The sequence below is a fragment of the Oncorhynchus mykiss genome, chromosome 32 (genome assembly GCF_013265735.2).
Source record: "Oncorhynchus mykiss isolate Arlee chromosome 32, USDA_OmykA_1.1, whole genome shotgun sequence".
In the NCBI taxonomy this organism is placed as follows: Eukaryota; Metazoa; Chordata; class Actinopteri; order Salmoniformes; family Salmonidae; genus Oncorhynchus; species Oncorhynchus mykiss.
The window spans coordinates 3,549,940-3,575,671 of record NC_050572.1 but is presented as its reverse complement, the minus strand read 5'-3'; the positions used below and the strand labels follow the sequence as shown (position 1 = coordinate 3,575,671).

The following is a 25,732-nucleotide window of genomic DNA, read 5'->3' as shown; positions in this document are numbered from 1 at the left end:
ATGTTTTGATGGTGGTGTGGGGGTCCTCTAATATGGTGTGGGTGGTGTGGGGGTCCTCTAATATGGTGTGGGGGTCCTCTAATATGGTGTGGGTGGTGTGGGGGTCCTCTAATATGGTGTGGGGGTCCTCTAATGTATTGATGGTGGTGTGGGTGATGTGGGGGTCCTCTAATGTATTGATGGTGGTGTGGGTGGTGTGGGGGTCCTCTAATGTATTTATGGTGGTGTGGGGGTCCTCTAATGTATTGATGGTGGTGTGGGGTCCTCTAATGTAATGATGGTAGTGTGGGGTCCTCTATTGTATTGATGGTTTTGTGGTGGTGTGGGGTCCTCTAATGTATTGATGGTGGTGTGGGGGTCCTCTAATGTAATGATGGTGGTGTGGGGGTCCTCTAATGTGTTGATGGTTGTGTGGGGATCCTCTAATGTATTGATGGTTTTGTGGTGGTGTGGGGTCCTCTAATGTATTGATGGTGGTGTGGGGGTCCTCTAATGTATTGATGGTGGTGTGGGGGTCCTCTAATGTATTGATGGTGGTGTGGGGGTCCTCTAATGTAATGATGGTGGTGTGGGGGTCCTCTAATGTAATGATGGTGGTGTGGGGGTCCTCTAATGTATTGATGGTTTTGTGGGTGGTGTGGGGTTCCTCTAATATATTGATGATGGTGTGGGGGTCCTCTAATGTAATGATGGTGCTGTGGGGGTCCTCTAATGTGTTGATGGTTGTGTGGGGATCCTCTAATGTATTGATGGTTTTGTGGTGGTGTGGGGTCCTCTAATGTATTGATGGTGGTGTGGGGGTCCTCTAATGTATTGATGGTGGTGTGGGGGTCCTCTAATGTAATGATGGTGGTGTGGGGGTCCTCTAATGTATTGATGGTGGTGTGGGGGTCCTCTAATGTATTGATGGTGGTGTGGGGGTCCTCTAATGTATTGATGGTGGTGTGGGGGTCCTCTAATGTATTGATGGTGGTGTGGGGGTCCTCTAATGTAATGATGGTGGTGTGGGGGTCCTCTAATGTAATGATGGTGGTGTGGGGGTCCTCTAATGTATTGATGGTGGTGTGGGGGTCCTCTAATATATTGTTGGTGGTGTGGGGGTCCTCTAATGTATTGATGGATGTGTGGGGGTCCTCTAATGTATTGATGGTGGTGTGGGGGTCCTCTAATGTATTGATGGATGTGTGGGGGTCCTCTAATATATTGTTGTTGGTGTGGGGGTCCTCTAATGTATTGATGGTGGTGTGGGGGTCCTCTAATGTATTGATGGTGGTGTGGGGGTCCTCTAATGTATTGATGTTGGTGTGGGGGTCCTCTAATGTATTGATGGTGATATGGGGGTCCTCTAATGTATTGATGGTGGTGTGGGGATCCTCTAATGTATTGATGGATGTGTGGGGGTCCTCTAATATATTGTTGGTGGTGTGGGGGTCCTCTAATGTATTGATGTTGGTGTGGGGGTCCTCTAATGTATTGATGGTGATGTGGGGGTCCTCTAATGTGTTGATGGTGGTGTGGGGGTCCTCTAATGTGCTGATGGATGTGTGGGGATCCTCTAATGCACATATGTCAGAGTCAAGGCCCGCGGGCCACATCCGGCCCGCAAGAAGGTTTTTTACGGCCCCTGGGATGATCTTGATTTATTATTAGAACCGGCCCGCAGCAAGCCGGCAGCCCGCAGATCTTTTACACGCACCAATACTACATTTCCCACAATGCAAAGGTGACGCACCGAGCAGTAGGCTGCTTCATTTCAATATTTATTGGCACAGCAGTCGTCAGCATCACAGTACGAAACACGCGGACAAAAACAAGAATATGGACATGGAACAAAGGCTACAAAAGGCAGAGGAATTAAAACGAGGCCTCAAATCTCGACAGGCTCTGTTCAAAAAAGCCAAATCACAAGGCCAGGCTGCTGTCAAGGCCAGTTTTATTTTGGCAGAAGAGATCGCTAAATCAGCCCGGCCATTTACGGAGGGGGATTTCATCAAAAACTGCATGATTAAAGTTTGTGACGAAGTTTGCCCAGAAAAAAGGCAACTCTTTTTAAATGTGAGTCTGAGCAGAAACACCATTGCCGAGAGAGTAGACCAGTTGTCCATCAATCTAAAAGAGCAGCTTGTGAAAAAGGGAAAAGATGTTATTGCATATTCCTTGGCTGTGGATGAGAGCACCGACATTTCTGACATTGCCCAGTTGTCAATTTTCATCCGCGGAGTGGACTCCAGCCTAAGCGTGACAGAGGAGTTTTTGGCTTTACGTCCTATGCATGGCACAACTACGGGGCATGATTTGTATGAAGAGGTGTCAAGATGTGTAAATGAGATGGAGCTGCCTTGGGAAAAACTCGTGGGTTTGACAACCGACGGAGCACCTGCGATGTGTGGACACAGGAGCGGACTGGTGGCGAAGATACGGGAAAAGATGCAAGAGGAAAACGCGACAGGTGAGCTGACAGCTTATCATTGTATCATACACCAGGAAGCGTTGTGCGGTAAAGCCTTGAAAATGGAGCATGTAATGAGCATCATCACGCGCACAGTTAACTTTATCAGAGCCAAAGGTTTGAATCACCGCCAGTTCAAGGCATTTCTGACGGAGTTAGAAACGGAGCATGGTGATTTGCCTTATCACACAGAGGTGCGATGGCTAAGCCAGGGAAAGGTGCTTCAAAGATGTTTCGAGCTTCGTGAGGAGATTTGTCTATTCTTGGACAGCAAAGGGAAAGACACAACACAACTCCGAGACGAAATGTTTCTGTGTGAAATGGCTTTTCTGTGTGACATTACGAGTCATCTGAATGCAATAAACTTGCAGCTGCAGGGTCGGGATCGTGTCATCTCTGATATGTACAGTACAGTGAAGGCATTTAAAACCAAACTGACTCTGTGGGAGACGCAGATGCGGAAAGAAAATTTGAGCCACTTTCCCAGCTGCCAGACCATGAAAGAGAAGCTCTCTACCAGTGCGTTCCCGAGCACACAGTTGGCTGATAAAATAGGTATGCTTACCACTGACTTTCGACGCTGATTTGCTGACTTTGAAGCACAAAAAAGCAGGTTGGAACTGCTTGGTAACCTATTTGCTGTTGACGTGGAAAGCTCACCACCAAACCTCCAAATGGAGTTGATTGACCTCCAATGCAATGATGCACTGAGGGAAAAATATGCGGCAGTGGGTGCTGCGGAGTTTGCCCGTTTCCTCCCCGGCACAATGCCCCAGCTGCGCATCCAGGCTGCTCAAACGTTGTCTATGTTTGGCAGCACATACCTGTGTGAACAACTGTTTTCTTTGATGAACCTGAACAAAACATCACACAGAAGTCGACTTACTGCTGAACACCTCCACTCAATTCTGAGGATTTCTTCAGCTCAGAGCCTTACCCCGAACATTGATGAACTTGTGGAAAAGATGGGACACCACCAAGTATCACCCTCAACCTCAAACAAGTGAACATTACTGTGCAATCACATATTTAGAGTTTTTACTCAGTTCAAGTTTAAAAGTTAAAATTTAATATTTGTTTTCACTGCATGTTACTTCTCCTTAAACAAAGTGTTGTTTTTGATTAATAGATTTTTGCACTTTATTTTTTTGTATTTCAATCCAATTATATTTTAAAAATATTTCAGTTGAGTGGATGATAGAAAATTGCTATTATTGTTTTTTCTTTGAAGTAAATTTAGCCCACTTTTGCTAAAATAGAAAATATAGTCTACTGATGGTGCCTTGAATACCGGTTTCTTTCATTTAATGTTCATGTTATGGGGATATTTATATAAAGGAAATTTGTCTTTTGTGTCTGTTGAAAATTAAAGATTACTGACAGAGCCATAAGAAAATATTGCTTTATTTATCTGATCATATTGTAATATATTTGTTAGGTTTTCAGTAGGTTCAATTAGGTTCACTAGACTATATGCGTCATTTAAAAATTTTTCAATGAACATTCGAACAGTCCGGCCCTCGTCTTGTAGCTGATTTTTTTATTTGGCCCTCCGTCCATTTGACTTTGACACCCCTGCTCTAATGTATTGATGGTGGTGTGGGGGTGTGGGGTCCTCTAATGTATTGATGGTGGTGTGGGGGTCCTCTAATGTATTGATGGTGGTGTGGGGGTCCTCTAATGTATTGATGGTGGTGTGGGGGTCCTCTAATGTATTGATGGTGGTGTGGGGGTCCTCTAATGTATTGATGGTGGTGTGGGGGTCCTCTAATGTAATGATGGTGGTGTGGGGGTCCTCTAATGTAATGATGGTGGTGTGGGGGTCCTCTAATGTATTGATGGTGGTGTGGGGGTCCTCTAATATATTGTTGGTGGTGTGGGGGTCCTCTAATGTATTGATGGATGTGTGGGGGTCCTCTAATGTATTGATGGTGGTGTGGGGGTCCTCTAATGTATTGATGGATGTGTGGGGGTCCTCTAATATATTGTTGGTGGTGTGGGGGTCCTCTAATGTATTGATGGTGGTGTGGGGGTCCTCTAATGTATTGATGGTGGTGTGGGGGTCCTCTAATGTATTGATGTTGGTGTGGGGGTCCTCTAATGTATTGATGGTGATATGGGGGTCCTCTAATGTATTGATGGTGGTGTGGGGATCCTCTAATGTATTGATGGATGTGTGGGGGTCCTCTAATATATTGTTGGTGGTGTGGAGGTCCTCTAATGTATTGATGTTTGTGTGGGGGTCCTCTAATGTATTGATGGTGATGTGGGGGTCCTCTAATGTGTTGATGGTGGTGTGGGGGTCCTCTAATGTGCTGATTGATGTGTGGGGATCCTCTAATGTATTGATGGTGGTGTGGGGGTCCTCTAATGTATTGATGTTGGTGTGGGGGTCCTCTAATGTATTGATGGTGGTGTGGGGGTCCTCTAATGTATTGATGGTGGTGTGGGGGTCCTCTAATGTGTTGATGGTGGTGTGGGGGTCCTCTAATGTATTGATGGTGGTGTGGGGGTCCTCTAATGTATTGATGGTGGTGTGGGGGTCCTCTAATGTATTGATGGTGGTGTGGGGGTCCTCTAATGTATTGATGGTGGTGTGGGTGGTGTAGGGGTCCTCTAATGTATTGATGGTAGTGTGGGTGGTGTGGGTGTTGTGGGTTTAATTGTAAACAGGGAGTTGGTGACCATGACTTAACTGAAGAGGTCAAGTAAACTTTTTGTCACAGAGAAGTTGGACAGTCTTTCTTTAGCCAAATAGATACATTAAAAATGTAAACATTTACTAATTGACTTTCGGAATTAAGTTACAATGTTTTCCTTGACGGGGACGAAATTAATAACATGATGATTGTTATCTATGAAAAGGTTTATAGAATTCATTTTAAGCTTTAATTCTGAAAAGTATATCACACATTTAGTGTAGGTCACACAGATTGTTTGATGGAAGATTTGATTGGTTGATGGAAGATTTGATTGGTCGATGGAAGATTTGATTGGTCGATGGAAGATTTGATTGGTCGATGGAAGATTTGATTGGTCTATGGAAGATTTGATTGGTCGATGGAAGATTTGATTGGTCGATGGAAGATTTTATTGGTCGATGGAAGATTTGATTGGTCGATGGAAGATTTGATTGGTCGATGGAAGATTTGATTGGTCGATGGAAGATTTGATTGGTCGATGGAAGATTTGATTGGTCGATGGAAGATCTGATTTTGTCGATGAAAGATTTGATTGGTCGATAGAATAAAGATGCTGTAAGACACCAGGAAATCATGTAGACGTGGAAACATTTGACATCTTTCCCCCGAAATCCCAGCTGTTCTTTTAAAGCCCCTCTCTGCAACATTCTATCCCTCTCAAAACAACCCCTTGTAAAAACCACAGTCATTTCCCATGACGTTTTCCTATGTACGCTTTCCCTCGGAAAGCAAAACTAAGGGTTTCAGTTGCCCCACAGCCCTACTCCGGTGGCCAGCTGTGTCAACAGTTGCGGCGGTGCTGTATCAACAACAGCAGTGAATGTGGAAATTGGTAACAGCGGGGCGGCCATTGTGTGCTTCTAAAGTCAACTGCAGGTGTGATCTGTAGTCTGAATTACGTAGCTCTCTACTGACAGAGTCACAAAGGCCACCCTATTCCCTTACTTAGTGCGCTTTGACCAGGGCTCTGGTAGGGAATAGGGTGGCGTTTGAGATGCAGACAGGTTATGTTTACCCGAGCGCAGACAGGGGGAGGGGGGGGGGGCAAACTAATGTTTATGCCACGATAATGCTTGTGAGAGTGAGAGCATTTGTACACGGGGCATGTGGTGAGAGAAGCTCTATGCAGAGATGGTTGTTCTAAAGCCTCCCGGAGAGTGTTTATGTGCTTTGTCACTGTCGGTTCTTTACCTGAAGGTGAAATAATCCCTTATTCCATCTTGGTTAAATTCATATCTACCAGAGCTCTGTTTTCAATTTTGTAATGTTGTTTTCTCTCTTCATCTCTCTCTCTCTCTCTCTCTCTCTCTCTCTCTCTCTTTCTCTCTCTTTCTCTCTCCCTCTCTCGCTCTTCATCTCTCTCTCTCTCTTTCTCTCTCTCCCTCCCCCTTTACCCCCCTCCCTACCTCTCTCTTTCAGTGATGGCCTGTGGGATGCCTATACCTCCAGTAAACGGTAGTATTGTCGGGCAGGACTTCACTCTTGGTGCCAGGGCCATGTACCGGTGCAACCCCGGTTTCAGATTGGCCAACCCCATGGCCGTGTCAGTCGTCTGTCAGGAGTCTGGGAGGTGGAGCTCCAATGAGGCCACGCCCCGCTGCATACGTGAGTAATCCTCATTGGTTGGAGTTGACATACCTATACTGCGTTTATTGCCGCCGGAACAGCCTGAATTATTTGGGGCATAGATTCTACAATTGCTCAATTTGCTATCAAGGAACCTGACGTGTGCCAGGAAAACCTTCCATCACCGCCACCAGCCTGTAACGTTTTGACACCAGGCAGGATGGGGGCCATGGACTCATGCTGCTTACGTCAAATCCTAACTCTGCCATCAGCATGACGCAACAGGAAGCGGGATTTTGTCGGACCAGTCAATGTTTTTTCAGTCCTCAGTGTTGCCCACCGGAGTCGCTCCTTCTCGGTTTAAGCTGAACTCAGTGTGGTCGTCTGCTGCAGTATCCGTGACAAGGACCGACTAGTTGTGCTCTCTGAGATGGTGTTCTGCACACCACTGTTGTACTGCGCCGTTATTTTCCTGTTTTGTGGTCCAACCTGTAAACTTGCACAGTTCCATGCCGTTCTCCTTCGACCGCTCTTATCAACAAGCAGTTTTTTGTCACACACTCTGTAAACCCACACAGTCATGTGTGAAAAGCACAGGAGAGCAGACGTTTCTGAGATACTGGAACCGGCTCACCTGGCACCTATGATAAAAACATTTTTTACCTTTATTTAACCAGGCAAGTCAGTTAAGGACAAATTCTTATTTTCAATGACGGCCTAGGAACTGTGGGTTAACTGCCTGTTCAGGGGCAGAACGACAGATTGGTACCTTGTCAGCTCAGGGAATTGATCTTGCAACCTTTCGGTTACTAGTCCAACGCTCTAACCACTAGTCTACCTGCCCCCCTCTAACCACCTAGGCTACTTGCCTCCTTGCCTACTTGACGCTCAAATTCGCTTAGTTAACTAATGTTCAATGGAACAGTAACTGAATGCCTTGATGCCGGTCTGCCTGCTTTATATAACAAGACACAGCCATGTGACTCACTGTCTGTAAGAGCCATCCATTTTCGTGAATGGAGTGGTGTACCTAATAAACTGGCCAGCGAGTGTATGTCCTCATTGGTTGGAGTTCAATTGTCATGATTCCTCATTGGTTGGAGATCACTTATCATGAGTCCGCATTGGTTAGAGATCACTTTTCATGAGTCCTACTTGATTGGCGATCACTTATGAGTTCCCATTGGTTAGAGATCCCTTATGAATCCTCATTCGTTGGAGATCCCTTATCATGAATCCTCATTGGTTGGAGATCACTTATCATAAATCCTCATTGGTTGGTGATCACTTATCATGAATCCTCTTTGGTTGGAGATCCTTTATCATGAATCCTCATTGGTTGGAGATCACTTATCGTGAGGTCTCATTGGTTGGAGACCAACCTCATTGGTTGGAGATCACTTATCGTGAGGTCTCATTGGTTGGAGATCACATCATTCAGTTCTCATTGGGGCTGCATTTCCTTCCACATTTGTAATGTTTTCGAATACGTTTTTTATAAAAAGGTTTTTATTCAGAATTAGAGTTGTGACAGGGTTCAGCGCCAGGAACATTTCAATGTAAGACTGTTGTGTGTGTTCATTTGGGGAGAGATAAATCCCCAGCACTTCTTCACTGTCCAAGAGTCACTAAAAGATTACTGTTAAGATCCAAGAATGAGTTATCACTGCCAAGCTTGTGTCATGTTTAGATTATAAATAACTTAGAAAATTGAGGTTCGCTAGTTTTTGCTTTTATTGTGGCAATTTTAAATGTACTTTGACGACCTAATATAATAAAGTACCAACTATTAAAATCAAATCAAATCAAATCAAATGTTATTTGTCACATGCGTTGAATACAACAGGTGTAGATCTTACAGTGAAATGCTTACTTACAAGCCCTTAATCAACTATGTAGTTTTCTGCAAATAGTTCAGTTAGTCATTTCTGACCTGTGACCTTTGCAGCGGTGACCTGCCCTGACATAGGCCACTCTGCTGTGGATCACGGGAGATGGAGGCTGATCTACGGGTCTCCGAGCCAGTACGACGCCATGATGATGCTCATCTGTGACCCCGGATATTACTACAAGGGTCAGAGGGTCATCCGTTGCCAGGCCAACAGCACCTGGGACTACCCAGAGCCCCGGCCGGCCTGCGAGAGTGAGTCAGAATATACATCTCCCACAATGCATTGTAGAGCAGTACAATCTGCCGTTTTCCTTTCAGCCAAGTTGTGCTTTAGATGATGTTGCAGAATGAGAAAGACAAGGTATATGAACCAGATTTACCATGGAAATCATTATCAGTGTTAACTGACCGGACTAATGCTTTACATCTTGACATGTTCTCCTGCACAGAGGAGAGAGAGAATTATTATAATTGTTTACATTTATTTAACCTTTATTTAACTAGGCAAGTCAGTTTTAAGAACAAATTCTTATTTACAATGACGTCCTAGGAACAGTGGGTTAAATGCCTTGTTCAGGGGCAGAACCTTATCAGCTCAGGGATTCGATCCAGCAACCTTTCAGTTATTGGCACAATGCTCTAACCACTAGGCTATCTGCTGCCCCCCCCCCCTCCCCCAAAAAGATTGATGAACACAGAGATGAGAGAGAGAAAGATTATCCCAGAGGAATGCAGAGAGAAAGAGAGAGAGAGAGAGAAGTGGAGATCCAACAAAATGGATGACATCAAAACAAGAAAATTACCCAAATGAAATAAACCAAGTTTAACATATGAATGTGTTTTGTTGTTCTTTTAGGATTCATTTTTTATTCTGCTTGCCTCATCTCCTCTCCTCAGTAATCTCCTGTGGGGACCTGGGCACTCCTCCGAATGGTAATAAGATCGGGACTCTGACGGTGTTCGGAGCGACAGCCATCTTCTCCTGTAACACAGGTTATACGCTGGTTGGTTCCCGGGTCAGAGAGTGCATGTCCAATGGCCTCTGGAGTGGATCTCAGGTCCAGTGTCTCGGTAAGAGAACCAGAACTAGCTAGAGACAGTTCCAAACAAATTTAACCAGTTAAATCTCATTTTGTATTTCAAGATATTTTCATAAAGAACCAGATGATAGCGTTTGGTCAACCATTGTGTTTTCTTTGTCTATATGACCTATTTATGACAAACAGAATATATCCCTGTATGCATATGTGACTGTATCCTCTGTCTCTCTCTGTTCTGTCCCTCGTCTCTAGCGGGTCACTGCGGTACCCCAGAACCAATAGTGAATGGTCAGATCATAGGAGAGAACTATAACTACAGAGGTAGTGTGGTCTACCAGTGTAACCCGGGATTCAGACTCATCGGGGTGTCTGTACGCATCTGTGAACAGGACCACCGCTGGTCTGGGCGCACCCCTGTCTGTGTCCGTAAGTACCCAGAGATAGTGGCTATGATATAAGTTAAACAAAAAAAATCTACCAGGTTTTTACAGAAATCCCAGTTGGAACATTCCCAGAAATAGAAGGGAAAAAGCAGGGAATACAGGAATTCTCCAACCGGGATTTCTAGAAAACCTGGGCATTCTGGGAAAGTTTGTGGAATTGTGCAACCCTAGTGTCTCCTGATAGGTGTATGGGGAAATATAGATTAGTGTCTTCCTATAGAGTAATGAATATCATTGGATGTAGACTAGGGTCTTCCTATAGTGTAATGAATATCATTGGATGTAGACTAGGGTCTTCTTATAGTGTAATGATTTTCATTGGATGTAATCTAGGGTCTTCCTATAGTGTAATGATTTTCATTGGATGTAAACTAGGGTCTTCCTATAGAGTAATGAATATCATTGGATGTAGACTAGGGTCTTCCTATAAAGTAATGAATATCATTGGATGTAGACTAGGGTCTTCCTATAGAGTAATGAATATCATTGGATGTAGACTAGGGTCTTCCTATAGAGTAATGAATATCATTGGATGTAGACTAGGGTCTTCCTATAGAGTAATGAATATCATTGGATGTAGACTAGGGTCTTCCTATAGAGTAATGAACATCATTGAATGTAAACTAGGGTCTTCCTATAGAGTAATGAATATCATTGGAGGTAAACTAGGGACCTACTGGCTAAGGTGTAATAATATTTGAGAACATATGACTGATGTGTTTTGGGATAGTGTTGACAGCTTGTATTAACTTTAGACATGTTTAGTGATAGATATTCTCTATATTTTCCTTGTCTCCATAGCGATCACATGTGGTCATCCAGGCAACCCTTCCTTTGGCTTTACTCAGGGAACGCAGTTCAACCTGAACGATATTGTGCACTTCGCGTGCAACACCGGCTACGTCCTGCAGGGGGCGGTGAAGTCTCACTGCCAGTCCAACGGACAGTGGAGCAACACCCTACCCAAGTGTAAAAGTAAGTCTGGAAAATGTACGGAGACGACCGTATGATTTAATTCCCTGCTATGGGAATGAGGTGATCTGTTTATGTTTAGGTAATAAATGTCTGGACTAAAGCTTATTTCCTATTAACCTTTCTGATCTCCCCATCCCGGATCCGGGATCGTGAATACAGACTCAAGCTCATTACCATAACGCAACGTTAACTATTCATGAAAATCGCAAATGAAATGAAATAAATATGCCATCTCTCAAGCTTAGCCTTTTGTAAACAACACTGTCATCTCAGATTTTCAAAATATGCTTCTCAACCATAGGAAAACAATCATTTGTGTAAAAGTAGCTAGCTAGCGTAGCATTTAGCATTAGCGTTAGCATCCAGCACGCAACATTTCAACAAAAACATAAAAGCCTTCAAATAAAATCATTTACCTTTGAAGAACTTCGGATGTTTTCAATGAGGAGACTATCAGTTAGATAGCAAATGCTCAGTTTTTCCAAAAAGATTATTTGTGTATTAGAAATAGCTCCGTTTTATACATCACATTTGGCTACCAAAAAAAAAATGAAAATTCAGTCCTCAAAACGCGAACTTTTTTCCAAATTAACTCCATAATATCGACTGAAAACATGGCAAACGTTGTTTAGAATCAATCCTCAAGGTGTTTTTCACATATCTCTTCGATGATATATCGTTCGTGGAAGCATGGTTTCTCCTCTCAATCAAATGGAAAAATACTTGCACCTGGCTTTGCGCACCAGTTTCGACGCAGGACACCAGGCGGACACTTGGAAAATGTAGTCTCTTATGGTCAATCTTCCAATGATATGCCTACAAATACGTCACAATGCTGCCGACATCTTGGGGAAACGGCAGAAGGTCTAAGCTTATTCCTGTTGCATTCACAGCCATATAAGGAGACATTAGAAAACAGAGCTTCAGAAATTCTGCTCATTTCCTGTTTGACGTTTCATCTTGGTTTCGCCTGTAGAATGAGTTCTGGGGCACTTACAGACAAAATCTTTGCAGATTCTGAAACTTCAGAGTGTTTTCTTTCCAAAACTGAATATGCATAGTCGAGCATCTTTTCGTGACAAAATATTGCGCTTAAAACGGGAACGTTTTTTATCCAAAAATGAAATAGCGCCCCTAGAGCTCTAACAGTTTAATCTGTGATGCTGACGTTGCATGTCAGATAGCTAGTTTAGTGTAGCTTCGCAGAGTAATGTCATCTTTCTGTAGAATTAAAGAACTTAGAGTATTGTCGCCCGTAAAATGTATTTGGCTCGTATTGGTCAGTGATGTTGACAGAGACTTTGCAGGGTGTGTTGTGCATGTGTCAGGTAGCAAGCTCAGAGCTAGCTTAGCTTAGTTTAGTTTAGCGCGGTGATGTCACCTTTCTGGAGACTTGGAATGTTAAGTCGCCCTGACCCGTTAAATGCCTTGATTTTTGTCGGCAGAGAGAGAGAGCATTACAGAGCATTCAGAAAGTATTCTTCCCCCTTGACTTATTCCACATGTTGCTGTTTGCCTGAATTCAAAATGGATTACATAGATTTATTACATAGATTTTTTTTCTCTTACTCATCTACTCACAATATAATGAAAAAGTGAAAACATTTTTTTTGTATTTTTTATGTTTATACATTTGTTGAAAATGAAATATTGAAATATCTCATTTAGATACGCATTTACACGCGTCAACACATGTTAGAATCACCTTTGGCAGTGATTATGGCTGTGAGTTTGTCTGTGTCTCTAAGAGCTTTGCCCATTTAGATGGTGCAATATTCATAAAACAATTATTTTGAAAATTCTTCAAGCTCTGTCAAGTTGCTTGTTAATCATAGCTAGACAGACATTTCAAGTCTTGCCATTTGATGTTCAAGCCGATTTAAGTCAAAACTGTAACTAGGCCACTCAGGAACATTCAGTGTCTCACCAGTATTATGGCCAGGAATACGACTTTCCCGAATTGGATCCTTTGTTCATACTTCTCAGGGCAATTTAACTTATCCCAGTGGCTGCTCCAAGATGCCGCAGGTGGAGAAGAGGTATTCGGAGTGGACTTCTAGTCTGACTCAGGAGGCGTGCACATCATCCACCACTTCCGAGTATATTACTCGCTAAAGTTCAGTCTCTGGATAATAAAGTAGACGAGCTCAGGGCGAGGATCTACTCCCAAAGATCTACTTCCAGAGAGACATCAGGGACTGTAACATACTATGTTTCACGGAATCATGTCTCTCTCCGAATATACTGTCCCTGTCCATACAGCCAGCTGGGTTCTCAGTACATCACACAGACAGGAATAAAGACCTCTCTGGGAAGGTGTATGTTTCATGATTAACTACTCATGATGTGATCATGATAATGTACAGAAACTAAAGTCCTTTTGTTCACCCGACCTACAATAATTCACAATCAAATGCTGACCGTATTATCTCACAAGATCATTTTCTTCGCTTATAGTCTTCGCTGTGTATATTCACCCTTAAAGCAGATACCACGTAGGCCCTCAAAGAACTACACTGTGCTGGAAACCACATATCCTGATGCAGCGTTAATTGTAGCTGGGGATTTTAACAAAGCAAATTTGAGGAAAGTTCAATCAACACATGGACTCTAGTATTCACGCTCCCCAGCCCTCCCTTTAGAAAATCAGATCAAGATTCTATTTTGTTCCTCCCTTCTAATAGGCAGAAACTCAAACAGGAAGTAACCATGTTAAGGTCTATTCAATGCTGGTCTGACCAATCGGAATCTATGCTTGAAGATTGTTTTGATCACTCGGACTGGGATATGTTCCGGGTAGCCTCAGAGAATAACATTCAGGAATACACAAACACGGTGACTGAGTTCATCAGGAAGTGTATAGGGGATGTTGTCCCCACTATGACTATTAAAACCGACCCAAACCTCAAACCGTGGAGAGATGGCAGCATGCGTGCAAATCTGAAAGTGCGAACCACTGCATTTAACCAAGGCAAGGTGAATGATAATATGGTTGAATACAAACAGTATAGTTATACCCTGCATAAGGCAATCAAACAGGCAAAACGGAATCACTTGTCGCGTCCCCAGCTAGTTAAGGATCATATCACCTCTACCTTACCCGACACCCAGGACCCACTTCAATTTGCTTACCGCCCCAAAAGATCCACATGCGATGCATTCGCCATCACACCGCACACTGCCCTATCCCATCTGGACAAGAATACCTATGTAAGAATGCTGTTCATTGACTATAGCTCAGCCTTCAACACCATAGTACACTCCAAACTCATCATTAAGCCGGAGACCCTGGGTCTGAACCTCACCCTGTGCAATTGGATCCTGGACTTCCTGACGGGTCGCCCCCATGCGGTGAAGGTAGGAAACAACACCTCCACTTCGCTGATCCTCAACACAGGCGCCCCACAAGGGTGTGTGCTCAGCCCCATCCTGTACTCAGTGTTCACCCATGACTGTGTGGCCACGCACGCCTCTAACTCAATCATGAAGTTTGCAGACGACACAACAGTGCCTGATTACCAACAATGACGAGACAGCCTACAGGGAGGAGGTGAGGGCCCTGGGGGAGTGGTGCCAGGAAAATGTGGAGTGGAGAAAGCTTCAAGTTCCTCGGCGTACACATCAAGGACAATCTGAAATGGTCCACACATACAGATAGTGTGGTGAAGAAGGCAACAGCGCCTTTTCAACCTCAGGAGGCTGAGGAAATTTGGCCCCTAAGACCCTCAACAACGTTAATAGATACACAATTGAAAGCATCCTGTCGGGCTGTATCACTGCCTGATACTGGAACTGCACCGCCCGCAAACGTAGGACTCTCCAGAGGGAAGTGAGGTCTGCCCAATGCATCACCTGGGACATACTGCCTGCCCTCCAAGACACCTACAGCACCCGATGTCATAGGAAGGCCACAAAGATCATCAAGGTCATTAACCACCCGAGCCACTGCCTGTTCACCCCACTACCATCCAGAAGGCGAGGTCAGTACAGGTCAGTACAGGTGCACAGAAGGTGGGACCGAGAGACTGAAAAACAGCTTCTATCTCAAGGCCATCAGACTGTTAAATAGCCATCACTAACACAGAGAGACTGAAAAACAGCTTCTATCTCAAGGCCATCAGACTGTTAAACAATAATCACTAGCTGACTACCACCTGGTTACTCAACCCTGTGCCTTAGAGGCTGCTGCCCTATACACATAGAATTGGAATCACTGGTCACTTTAATAATGGAACACTGGTCGCATCAACCATGTTTACTCATTTTTTATGTGTTTACTGTATTATATTCTACTGTATTTTAGTGAATAACACTCCAACATTGCTCATTCTTATATTCATATATTTCTTAATTCAATTATTTTAGATTTGTCTGTATTGTTAGTGCACTGTTGGAGCTAGAAACTCAAGCATTTCGCTACACCCGCAATAACATCTGCTAAATATGTGTGCAGTATGTGACCAATACGATTGTATTTGATGTGTCTTGGTAAGCAACTCTAGTGTATTTTTGGCCTTGTGTTTTAGGTTATTGTCCTGTGAAAGGTTAATTTGTGTCTGTGTCTGTTGGAAAGCACACAGAACCAGGTTTTCCTCTAGGATTTTGCCTGTGCTTAGCTCTATTCCATTTATTTTCATCCTAAAAAACTCCTTAGTCCTTGCCAATGACAAGAATACCCATAACATGATGTAGCCACCACCATGCTTGACAATATGGAACGTGGTACTCAGTGATGTGTGGGATTTGCCACAAACACGATGCTTTGTATTCCTGATATTCAGTACATTTCTTTGCCACATTTTTTGCAGTTTTATTTTAGTGCCTAGTTGGCAACAGGAAGCACATTTTGGAATATTGTTATTATGTACAGGCTTCCTTCTTTTCACTCTGTCAATTAGGTTAGTATTGTGGAGTAACCATCCTCAGTTTTCTCCTATCACAGCAAATACACTCTGTAACTGTCACCATTGGCATCATGGTGAGCGGTTCCCTTCCTCTCTAGCAACTGAGTTAGGAAGGATGCCTGTATCTTTGTAGTGACTGGGTGTATTGAGACACCATCCAAAGTGTAATTAATCAATTCACCAGGCTCAAAGGGATATTCAATGTCTGTGTTTAAAAAAAAATACTTCAATACATTTCAGCTTTTCATTTTGAATGAATTTGTTAATGAACATTTCTAAAAACATTATTAAAGTGATCAGTGTTCAATGACTCTATGGCAAATAGGACAGTAGTCTCTAAGGTTCAGGGTAGAGTACCGGATGGTAGCTGGCTAGAACAGTGACTAAGGTTCAGGGTAGAGTACCGGATGGTAGCTGGCTAGAACAGTGACTAAGGTTCAGGGTAGAGTACCGGGTGGTAGCTGGCTAGAACAGTGACTAAGGTTCAGGGTAGAGTACCGAGTGGTAGCTGGCTAGAACAGTGACTAAGGTTCAGGGTAGAGTACCGGGTGGTAGCTGGCTAGAACAGTGACCAAGGTTCAGGGTAGAGTACTGAGTTGTAGCTGGCTAGAACAGTGACTAAGGTTCAGGGTAAAGTAGTGAGTTGTAGCTGGCTAGAACAGTGACTAAGGTTCAGGGTCAAGTACAGAGTTGTAGCTGGCTAGAACAGTGACTAAGGTTCAGGATAAAGTACCGGGTGGTAGCTGGCTAGAACAGTGACTAACGTTCAGGGTAGAGTACCGGGTGGTAGCTGGCTAGAACAGTGACTAAGGTTCAGGGTAAAGTACAGAGTTGTAGCTGGCTAGAACAGTGACTAAGGTTCAGGGCACGTTACTGGGCAGAGGCCGGCTAGTGGTGACTATTTAACAGTCTGATGGCCTGGAGATCGAAGCTGTTATTCAGTCTCTCGGTCACAGCTTTGATACACCTGTACTGTCTCCTCCTTCTAGATGGTAGATGGATGAACAGGTGACCTTCTAGATGGTAGTTGGGTGAACAGGTGATCTTCTAGATGGTAGTTGGATGAACAGGCGACCTTCTAGATGGTAGTTGCATGAACAGGTGACCTTCTAGATGGTAGTTGGATGAACAGGTTACCTTCTCGATGGTAGTTGGGTGAACACGTTACCTTCTAGATGGTAGTTAGGGGAACAGGTGACCTTCTAGATGGTAGTTGGGTGAACATGTGACCTTCTAGATGATAGTTGGGTGAACGGGTAACCTTCTAGATGGTAGTTGGATGAACAGGTGACCTTCTAGATGGTAGTTGGATGAACATGTGACCTTCTAGATGGTAGTTGGGTGAACATGTGACCTTCTAGATGGTAGTTGGGTGAACAGGTGACCTTCTAGATGGTAGTTGGGTGAACAGGTGACCTTCTAGATGGTAGTTGGGTGAACAGGTGACCTTCTAGATGGTAGTTGGGTGAACAGGTGACCTTCTAGATGGTAGTTGGGTGAACAGGTGACCTTCTAGATGGTAGTTGGATGAACAGGTGACCTTCTAGATGGTAGTTGGGTGAACAGGTGACCTTCTAGATGGTAGTTGGATGAACAGGTGACCTTCTAGATGGTAGTTGGATGAACAGGTGACCTTCTAGATGGTAGTTGCGTGAACAGGTGACCTTCTAGATGGTAGTTGGGTGAACAGGTGACCTTCTAGATGGTAGTTGGATGAACAGGTGACCTTCTAGATGGTAGTTGGGTGAACAGGTGACCTTCTAGATGGTAGATGGGTGAACAGGTGACCTTCTAGATGGTAGTTGGGTGAACAGGTGACCTTCTAGATGGTAGTTGGATGAACAGGTGACCTTCTAGATGGTAGTTGGGTGAACAGGTGACCTTCTAGATGGTAGTTGGGTGAACAGGTGACCTTCTAGATGGTAGTTGGATGAACAGGTGACCTTCTAGATGGTAGTTGGGTGAACAGGTGACCTTCTAGATGGTAGTTGCGTGAACAGGTGACCTTCTAGATGGTAGTTGGATGAACAGGTGACCTTCTAGATGGTAGTTGGGTGAACAGGTGACCTTCTAGATGGTAGTTGGGTGAACAGGTGACCTTCTAGATGGTAGTTGGATGAGCAGGTGACCTTCTAGATGGTACAACCCTCTGAAGAGCCCTCCGCTTGTAGACAGTGCAACTGCTGAAACAGGCGGTGATACAACATCCTCTATGCACTTCCTGATAAACCCAGTCACTGAGTCAGTGTATACATCAATACTATTCTCAGAGGCAACCCGGAACACTTCTCAGCCCCCTTGATCAATACAATCTTTGAAGCATAGATCCCGATTGGTCAGACCAATATTGAACAGTGACCACCACAAATGGAGGCGTGATCTGATTTGCCGAAGAGAGGGTGGGGGAGGGCCTTGTAGCCGGGGAGTAGCAATGTTTGAGAGTGCTCGATGCCGTACGCCTGGTCTTCTCTCCGAAGCAGTAGAACTGAGAGGACAAAAGCATGATCGTTTAATTTAGCCTGGTGAAAAAGGAGTTTGCATTTTCCAGACAGGCGATGTGTCTTGACGCCCGTGTCTGTCTCAAAGCCCACTCAGCTCAGGGTTTTATTCTGACAGGCACAGAAAGGGACAGCTTATGAGGCCATGGCCCTCATGTGACAGAGCCAATCCCTGATGGAGTTATGAGGGTGATTTAGAAGAGGAGAGAATAATGATAGAAAAGATATTCACTTTTTAGAAGAAAGGAGAAGAGAGTCTCGGCAATGTCCTGAATGAATGGGGTATGTAGTAATGTATGGCAGTATCTGTGGGAAGTAGGGCTGAGGTGAAGGTGTCTCCTTGAAGGGGAATGTATGGGAGTATCTGTGGGAAGTAGGGCTGAGGTGAAGGTGTCTCCACGAAGGGGAATATATGGCAGTATCTGTGGGAAGTAGGGCTGAGGTGAAGGTGTCTCCACGAAGGGGAATATATGGCAGTATCTGTGGGAAGTAGGGCTGAGGTGAAGGTGTCTCCACGAAGGGGAATATATGGCAGTATCTGTGGGAAGTAGGGCTGAGGTGAAGGTGTCTCCACGAAGGGGAATATATGGCAGTATCTGTGGGAAGTAGGGCTGAGGTGAAGGTGTCTCCATGAAGGGGAACGTATGGCAGTATCTGTGGGAAGTAGGGCTGAGACGATACTCGTTAGTATGTTGGGAAGAAAACAAAACATGAAGCAGATTTAACTTCTTTAGGAAAACAGCACTAATCGTTAGTCAGACGGTATCAGAATGAACAGTCTATGGCTTTGGTGGCTGGAATCTTTAACAATTATTCGGGCCTTACTCTGACACCTCCTGACATCACCTGAAACCCGGCTAACGGTACTGGAGCATTGGTTGTTGAACCAACAGGCAGCCATAAGACTGCTAAATAGTAATTTAACGGTACCCACACTATCTGCACTGACAATCTTTCACAGACTCCACACACACTCACTAGACTATATTGACACACTATATACATACTCACTAGACTATATATACACACTATATACACATTCACTAGACTATATATACACACTATATACACACTCACTAGACTATATATACACACTATATACACACTCACTATACTATATATACACACTCACGAGACTAAATATACACACTCACTAGACTATATATACACACTAAATACACACTCACTAAACTATATATAGACACTCACTAGACTATCTATACACACTCACTAGACTATATATACACACTATATACACACTCACTGGACTATATATACACACTATATACATACTCACTAGACTATATATACACACTATATACACACTCACTAGACTATATATACACACTATATACACACTCACTAGACTATATATACACACTATATACACACTATATACACACTCACTAGACTATATATACACACTATATACACACTCACTAGACTATATATACACACTATATACACACTCACTAGACTATATATACACACTATATACACACTCACTAGACTATATATACACACTATATACACACTCACTAGACTATATATACACACTATATACACACTCACTAAACTATATATACACACGATATACACACTCACTAGACTATATATACACACTATATACACACTCACTAGACTATATATACACACTATATACACACTCACTAGACTATATATACACACTATATACACACTACATACACACTCACTAAACTATATATACACACTCATTAGACTATATATACACACTCACTCGCTAGCGTCCCGTTTGCAATCCCAAGGGTCCCAGCTACAGCATGAATGGTGGTTTTGTTAGATAAAATCGTTCTTCATATCCCAAAAAGTTTGTTTAGTTGGCGCCATCGATTTCAGTAATCCACTCGTTCAACATGCAGAGACAGGAATACAAAAAGCTCCCGCTAAACGTCCTCCGAACAAGTCAAATGACGTTAGTATTTTATCCTCAGGTACTCAAAAATGTAATTTAACTATAATATTTCATACGGAAAGTAGTATGATCAATAGGAAAGCAAAATTGGAAGGACGTGCCCTCGTCGTCGCGCGCCGAAACACTGATATTGTACCAGTGGTCTCTTCACACAAATTCTTGTTCATTTTTGAAGATACTAGACTATATATACACACTATATACACACTCACTAGACTATATATGTACACTATATACACACTCACTAGACTATATATACACTATATACACACTATATACACACTCACTAGACTATATATACACACTATATACACACTCACTAGACTATATACACACTATATACACACTATATACACACTATATACACACTCACTAGACTATATACACACACTATATACACACTCAATATACTATATAAACACTATATACACACTATATACACACTATATACACACTATATACACACTATATACACACTATATACACACTCACTAGACTATATATACACACTATATACACACTCACTAGACTATATACACACTATATACACACTATATACACACTATATACACACTATATACACACTCACTAGACTATATACACACTATATACACACTGATTAGACGATATACACACACTACATACACACTCACTAGACTATATACACACATATCTATTTATTTACATATCTACCTCAAATACCTTATTATTATCTATCCTGATGTCTAGTCTACTTTACCCTGCCTTCATGTACATATCTACCTCAAATACCTTATTATATCTATCCTGATGTCTAGTCACTTTACCCTGCCTTCATGTACATATCTACCTCAAATACCTTATTATTATCTATCCTGATGCCTAGTCACTTTACCCTGCCTTCATGTACATATCTACCTCAAATACCTCATACGTACATTGATCTGGTACTCCCTGTATGTAGCTCCACATTGATCTGGTACTTACTGTATATATCTCCACATTGATCTGGTACTGGTACTCCCTGTATATAGCTCCACATTGATCTGGTACTGGTACTTCCTGTATATAGCTCCACATTGATCTGGTACTCCCTGTATATAGCTCCACATTGATCTGGTACTCCCTGTATATAGCTCCACATTGATCTGGTACTCCCTGTATATAGCTCCACGTTGATCTGGTACTTCCTGTATATAGCTCCACATTGATCTGGTACTGGTACTCCCTGCATATAGCTCCACATTGATCTGGTACTGGTACTTCCTGTATATAGCTCCACATTGATCTGGTACTCCCTGTATATAGCTCCACATTGATCTGGTACTCCCTGTATATAGCTCCACATTGATCTGGTACTCCCTGTATATAGCTCCACATTGATCTGGTACTTCCTGTATATAGCTCCACATTGATCTGGTACCCCCTGTATATAGCTCCACATTGATCTGGTACTGGTACTCCCTGCATATAGCTCCACATTGATCTGGTACTGGTACTTCCTGTATATAGCTCCACACTGATCTGGTACTACCTGTATATAGCTCCACATTGATCTGGTACTCCCTGTATATAGCTCCACATTGATCTGGTACTGGTACTTCCTGTATATAGCTCCACATTGATCTGGTACTGGAACTTCCTGTATATAGCTCCACATCGATATGGTACTTCCTGTATATAGCTCCACATTGATCTGGTACTGGTACCCCCTGTATATAGCTCCACATTGATCTGGTACTCCCTGTATATAGCTCCACATTGATGTGGTACTCCCTGTATGTAGCTCCACATTGTACTGGTACTCCCTGCATATAGCTCCACATTGATCTGGTACTGGTACTTCCTGTATATAGCCCCACATTGATCTGGTACTGGTACTTCCTGTATATAGCTCCACATTGATCTGGTACTCCCTGTATGTAGCTCCACATCAATCTTGAACTTTCTGTGCATAGCTCCACATTGATCTGGTACTGGTACTTCCTGTATATAGCTCCACATTGATCTGGTACTTCCTGTGCATAGCTCCACATTGATCTGTTACTTCCTGTAAATAGCTCCACATTGATCTGGTACTTCCTGTATATCTCCACATTGATCTGGTACTGGTACTTCCTGTATATAGCACCACATTTATCTGGTACTTCCTGTATATAGCTCCACATTGATCTGGTACTGGTACTTCCTGTATATGTCTCCAAATTGATCTGGTACTGTTTCTCCCTGTATATAGCTGCACATTGATCTGGTACTTCCTGTATATAGCTCCATATTGATCTGGTACTTCCTGTATATAGCTCCACATTGATCTGGTACTGGTACTCCCTGTACATAGCTCCACATTGATCTGGTACTGGTACTTCCTGTATATAGCCCCACATTGATTTGGTACTGGTAGTTCCTCTATATAGTTCCACATCGATCTGGTACTTCCTGTGCATAGCTCCACATTGATCTGTTACTTCCTGTAAATAGCTCCACGTTGATCTGGTACTTCCTGTATATAGCTCCACATTGATCTGGTACTGGTACTTCCTGTATATAGCACCACATTTATCTGGTACTTCCTGTATATAGCTCCACATTGATCTGGTACTGGTACTTCCTGTACATAGCTGCACATTGATCTGGTACTTCCTGTATATAGCTCCACATTGAACTTGTACTTCCTGTATATTGCTCATCATTGAACGTGTACTTCCTGTATATAGCTCCACATTGATCTGGTACTTCCTGTATATAGCTCCACATTGATCTGGTACTGGTACTTCCTGTATATAGCTCCATATTGATCTGGTACTTCCTGTATATAGCTCCACGTTGAACTCGTACTTCCTGTATTTAGCGCCACATTGATCTGGTACTTCCTGTATATTGCTCCTCATTGAACTTGTACTTCCTGTATATAGCTCCACATTGATCTGGTACTTCCTGTATATAGCTCCACATTGATCTGGTACTTCCTGTATATAGCTCCACATTGATCTGGTACTGGTACTTCCTGTATATAGCTCCACATTGATCTGGTACTTCCTGTATATAGCTCCACGTTGAACTCGTACTTCCTGTATTTAGCGCCACATTGATCTGGTACTTCCTGTATATAGCTCCACATTGAACATGTACTTCCTGTATATTGCTCATCATTGAACTTGTACTTCCTGTATATAGCTCCACATTGATCTGGTTCTTCCTGTATTTAGCTCCACATTGATCTGGTACTCCCTGTATATAGCTCCACGTTGATCTGGTTCTTCCTGTATTTAGCTCCACATTGATCTGGTTCTTCCTGTATATAGCTCCACATTGAACATATACTTCCTGTATATTGCTCTTCATTGAACTTGTACTTCCTGTATATAGCTCCACGTTGAACTCGTACTTCCTGTATTTAGCGCCACATTGATCTGGTACTTCCTGTATATAGCTCCACATTGAACATGTACTTCCTGTATATTGCTCTTCATTGAACTTGTACTTCCTGTATATATCTACACATTGATCTGGTACTTCCTGTATATAGCTCCACATTGATCTGGTACTTCCTGTATATATCTCCATTCTTTTGTATTTTATTCCTCTTGTTTTACTATTTATTTTTAAACTCTGCATTGTTGGGAAGGGTTCCTAAGCACGCATTTCACAGTGAAGTCTACACCTGTTGTTGTCGGTGACAAATTGATTGGTTTTGATTTTTAGCAGCTTTGGGATATTTTCGTTGTCAGATTGATCACCTTAATTACAGTTTTCCCCTCGCTTCCCTTCCCTGTCTCTGTTTTATATTCACTCTCAGTAGAAATCTAAGTGGCCTGATGACATCTGCCTCATCCCTCATTCTCCCTTTTGTCTCTTTCCTTCTCTCCTTTCCTTCCCCCCCTCTCCTTCTCTCCTATTCCTCTCTCCTATCCCTTCTCTCCTTTCCTTCTCCTTCTCTCCTATTCCTCTCTCCTATCCCTCTCACCTATCCTTCTCTCCTATCCTTCTCTCCTATCCTTCTCTACTTTCCTTATCTCCTTTCCTTCTCTCCTATCCTTCTCTCCTTCCCTTCTCCCCTATCCCTCTCACCTATCCTTCTGTCCTTTCCTTATCTCCTATCCTTCTCTCCTTTCCTTATTTCCTTTCTTTCTCTCCTTTCCTTCTTTCCTATCCTTCTCTCCTATCCTTCTCGCCTCTCCAACCTCCTTCTCTGTCCTTCATCTTGGCTGGTGTGTGTTTGCGTGCGTGCATGTGTTGTGTTGTGCGTATGTATATATACGTGTGTGTACCAGTGGCGGTCGGTGCCGAGGATGGATGATGATATTGTATTTTAATGAGCACAACCTTTTTTCAATTACAGCATATTGGATGACTGTCATTCATATTCCATTAACCCAGTTCAATGTAACAGTGACAGGTTTAGGTTACTGTCATTCATATTCACCCAGTTCAATGTAACAGTGACAGGTTTAGGTTACTGTCATTCATATTCACCCAGTTCAATGTAACAGTGACAGGTTTAGGTTACTGTCATTCATATTCACCCAGTTCAATGTAACAGTGACAGGTTTAGGTTACTGTCATTCATATTCACCCAGTTCAATGTAACAGTGATAGGTTTAGGTTACTGTCATTCATATTCACCCAGTTCAATGTAACAGTGATAGGTTTAGGTTACTGTCATTCATATTCACCCAGTTCAATGTAACAGTGACAGGTTTAGGTTACTGTCATTCATATTCACCCAGTTCAATGTAACAGTGATAGGTTTAGGTTACTGTCATTCATATTCACCCAGTTCAATGTAACAGTGACAGGTTTAGGTTACTGTCATTCATATTCACCCAGTTCAATGTAACAGTGATAGGTTTAGGTTACTGTCATTCATATTCACCCAGTTCAATGTAACAGTGACAGGTTTAGGTTACTGTCATTCATATTCACCCAGTTCAATGTAACAGTGACAGGTTTAGGTTACTGTCATTCATATTCCATTCACCCAGTTCAATGTAACAGTGACAGGTTTAGGTTACTGTCATTCATATTCCATTCACCCAGTTCAATGTAACAGTGACAGGTTTAGGTTACTGTCATTCATATTCCATTAACCCAGTTCAATGTAACAGTGATAGGTTTAGGTTACTGTCATTAATATTCACCCAGTTCAATGTAACAGTGACAGGTTTAGGTTACTGTCATTCATATTCCATTCACCCAGTTCAATGTATCATCCATAGGTTTAGGTTACTGTCATTCATATTCACCCAGTTCAATGTAACAGTGATAGGTTTAGGTTACTGTCATTCATATTCACCCAGTTCAATGTAACAGTGACAGGTTTAGGTTACTGTC

General features: G+C 42.8%; 1 protein-coding gene across 1 annotated transcript in view; it reads left to right on the top strand.

Annotated features, from left to right (window-relative positions):
* csmd2 (CUB and Sushi multiple domains 2) overlaps nucleotides 1–25,732 on the top strand; it is a 384,085-nt gene that overhangs the window by 303,936 nt on the left and 54,417 nt on the right. The window contains exons 42-46 of the mRNA XM_036971824.1: nucleotides 6,571–6,756; nucleotides 8,666–8,860; nucleotides 9,506–9,679; nucleotides 9,901–10,074; nucleotides 10,893–11,066. Coding sequence (XP_036827719.1) covers nucleotides 6,571–6,756; nucleotides 8,666–8,860; nucleotides 9,506–9,679; nucleotides 9,901–10,074; nucleotides 10,893–11,066 — 903 coding nt within the window. The remainder of the gene's footprint in view (nucleotides 1–6,570; nucleotides 6,757–8,665; nucleotides 8,861–9,505; nucleotides 9,680–9,900; nucleotides 10,075–10,892; nucleotides 11,067–25,732) is intronic.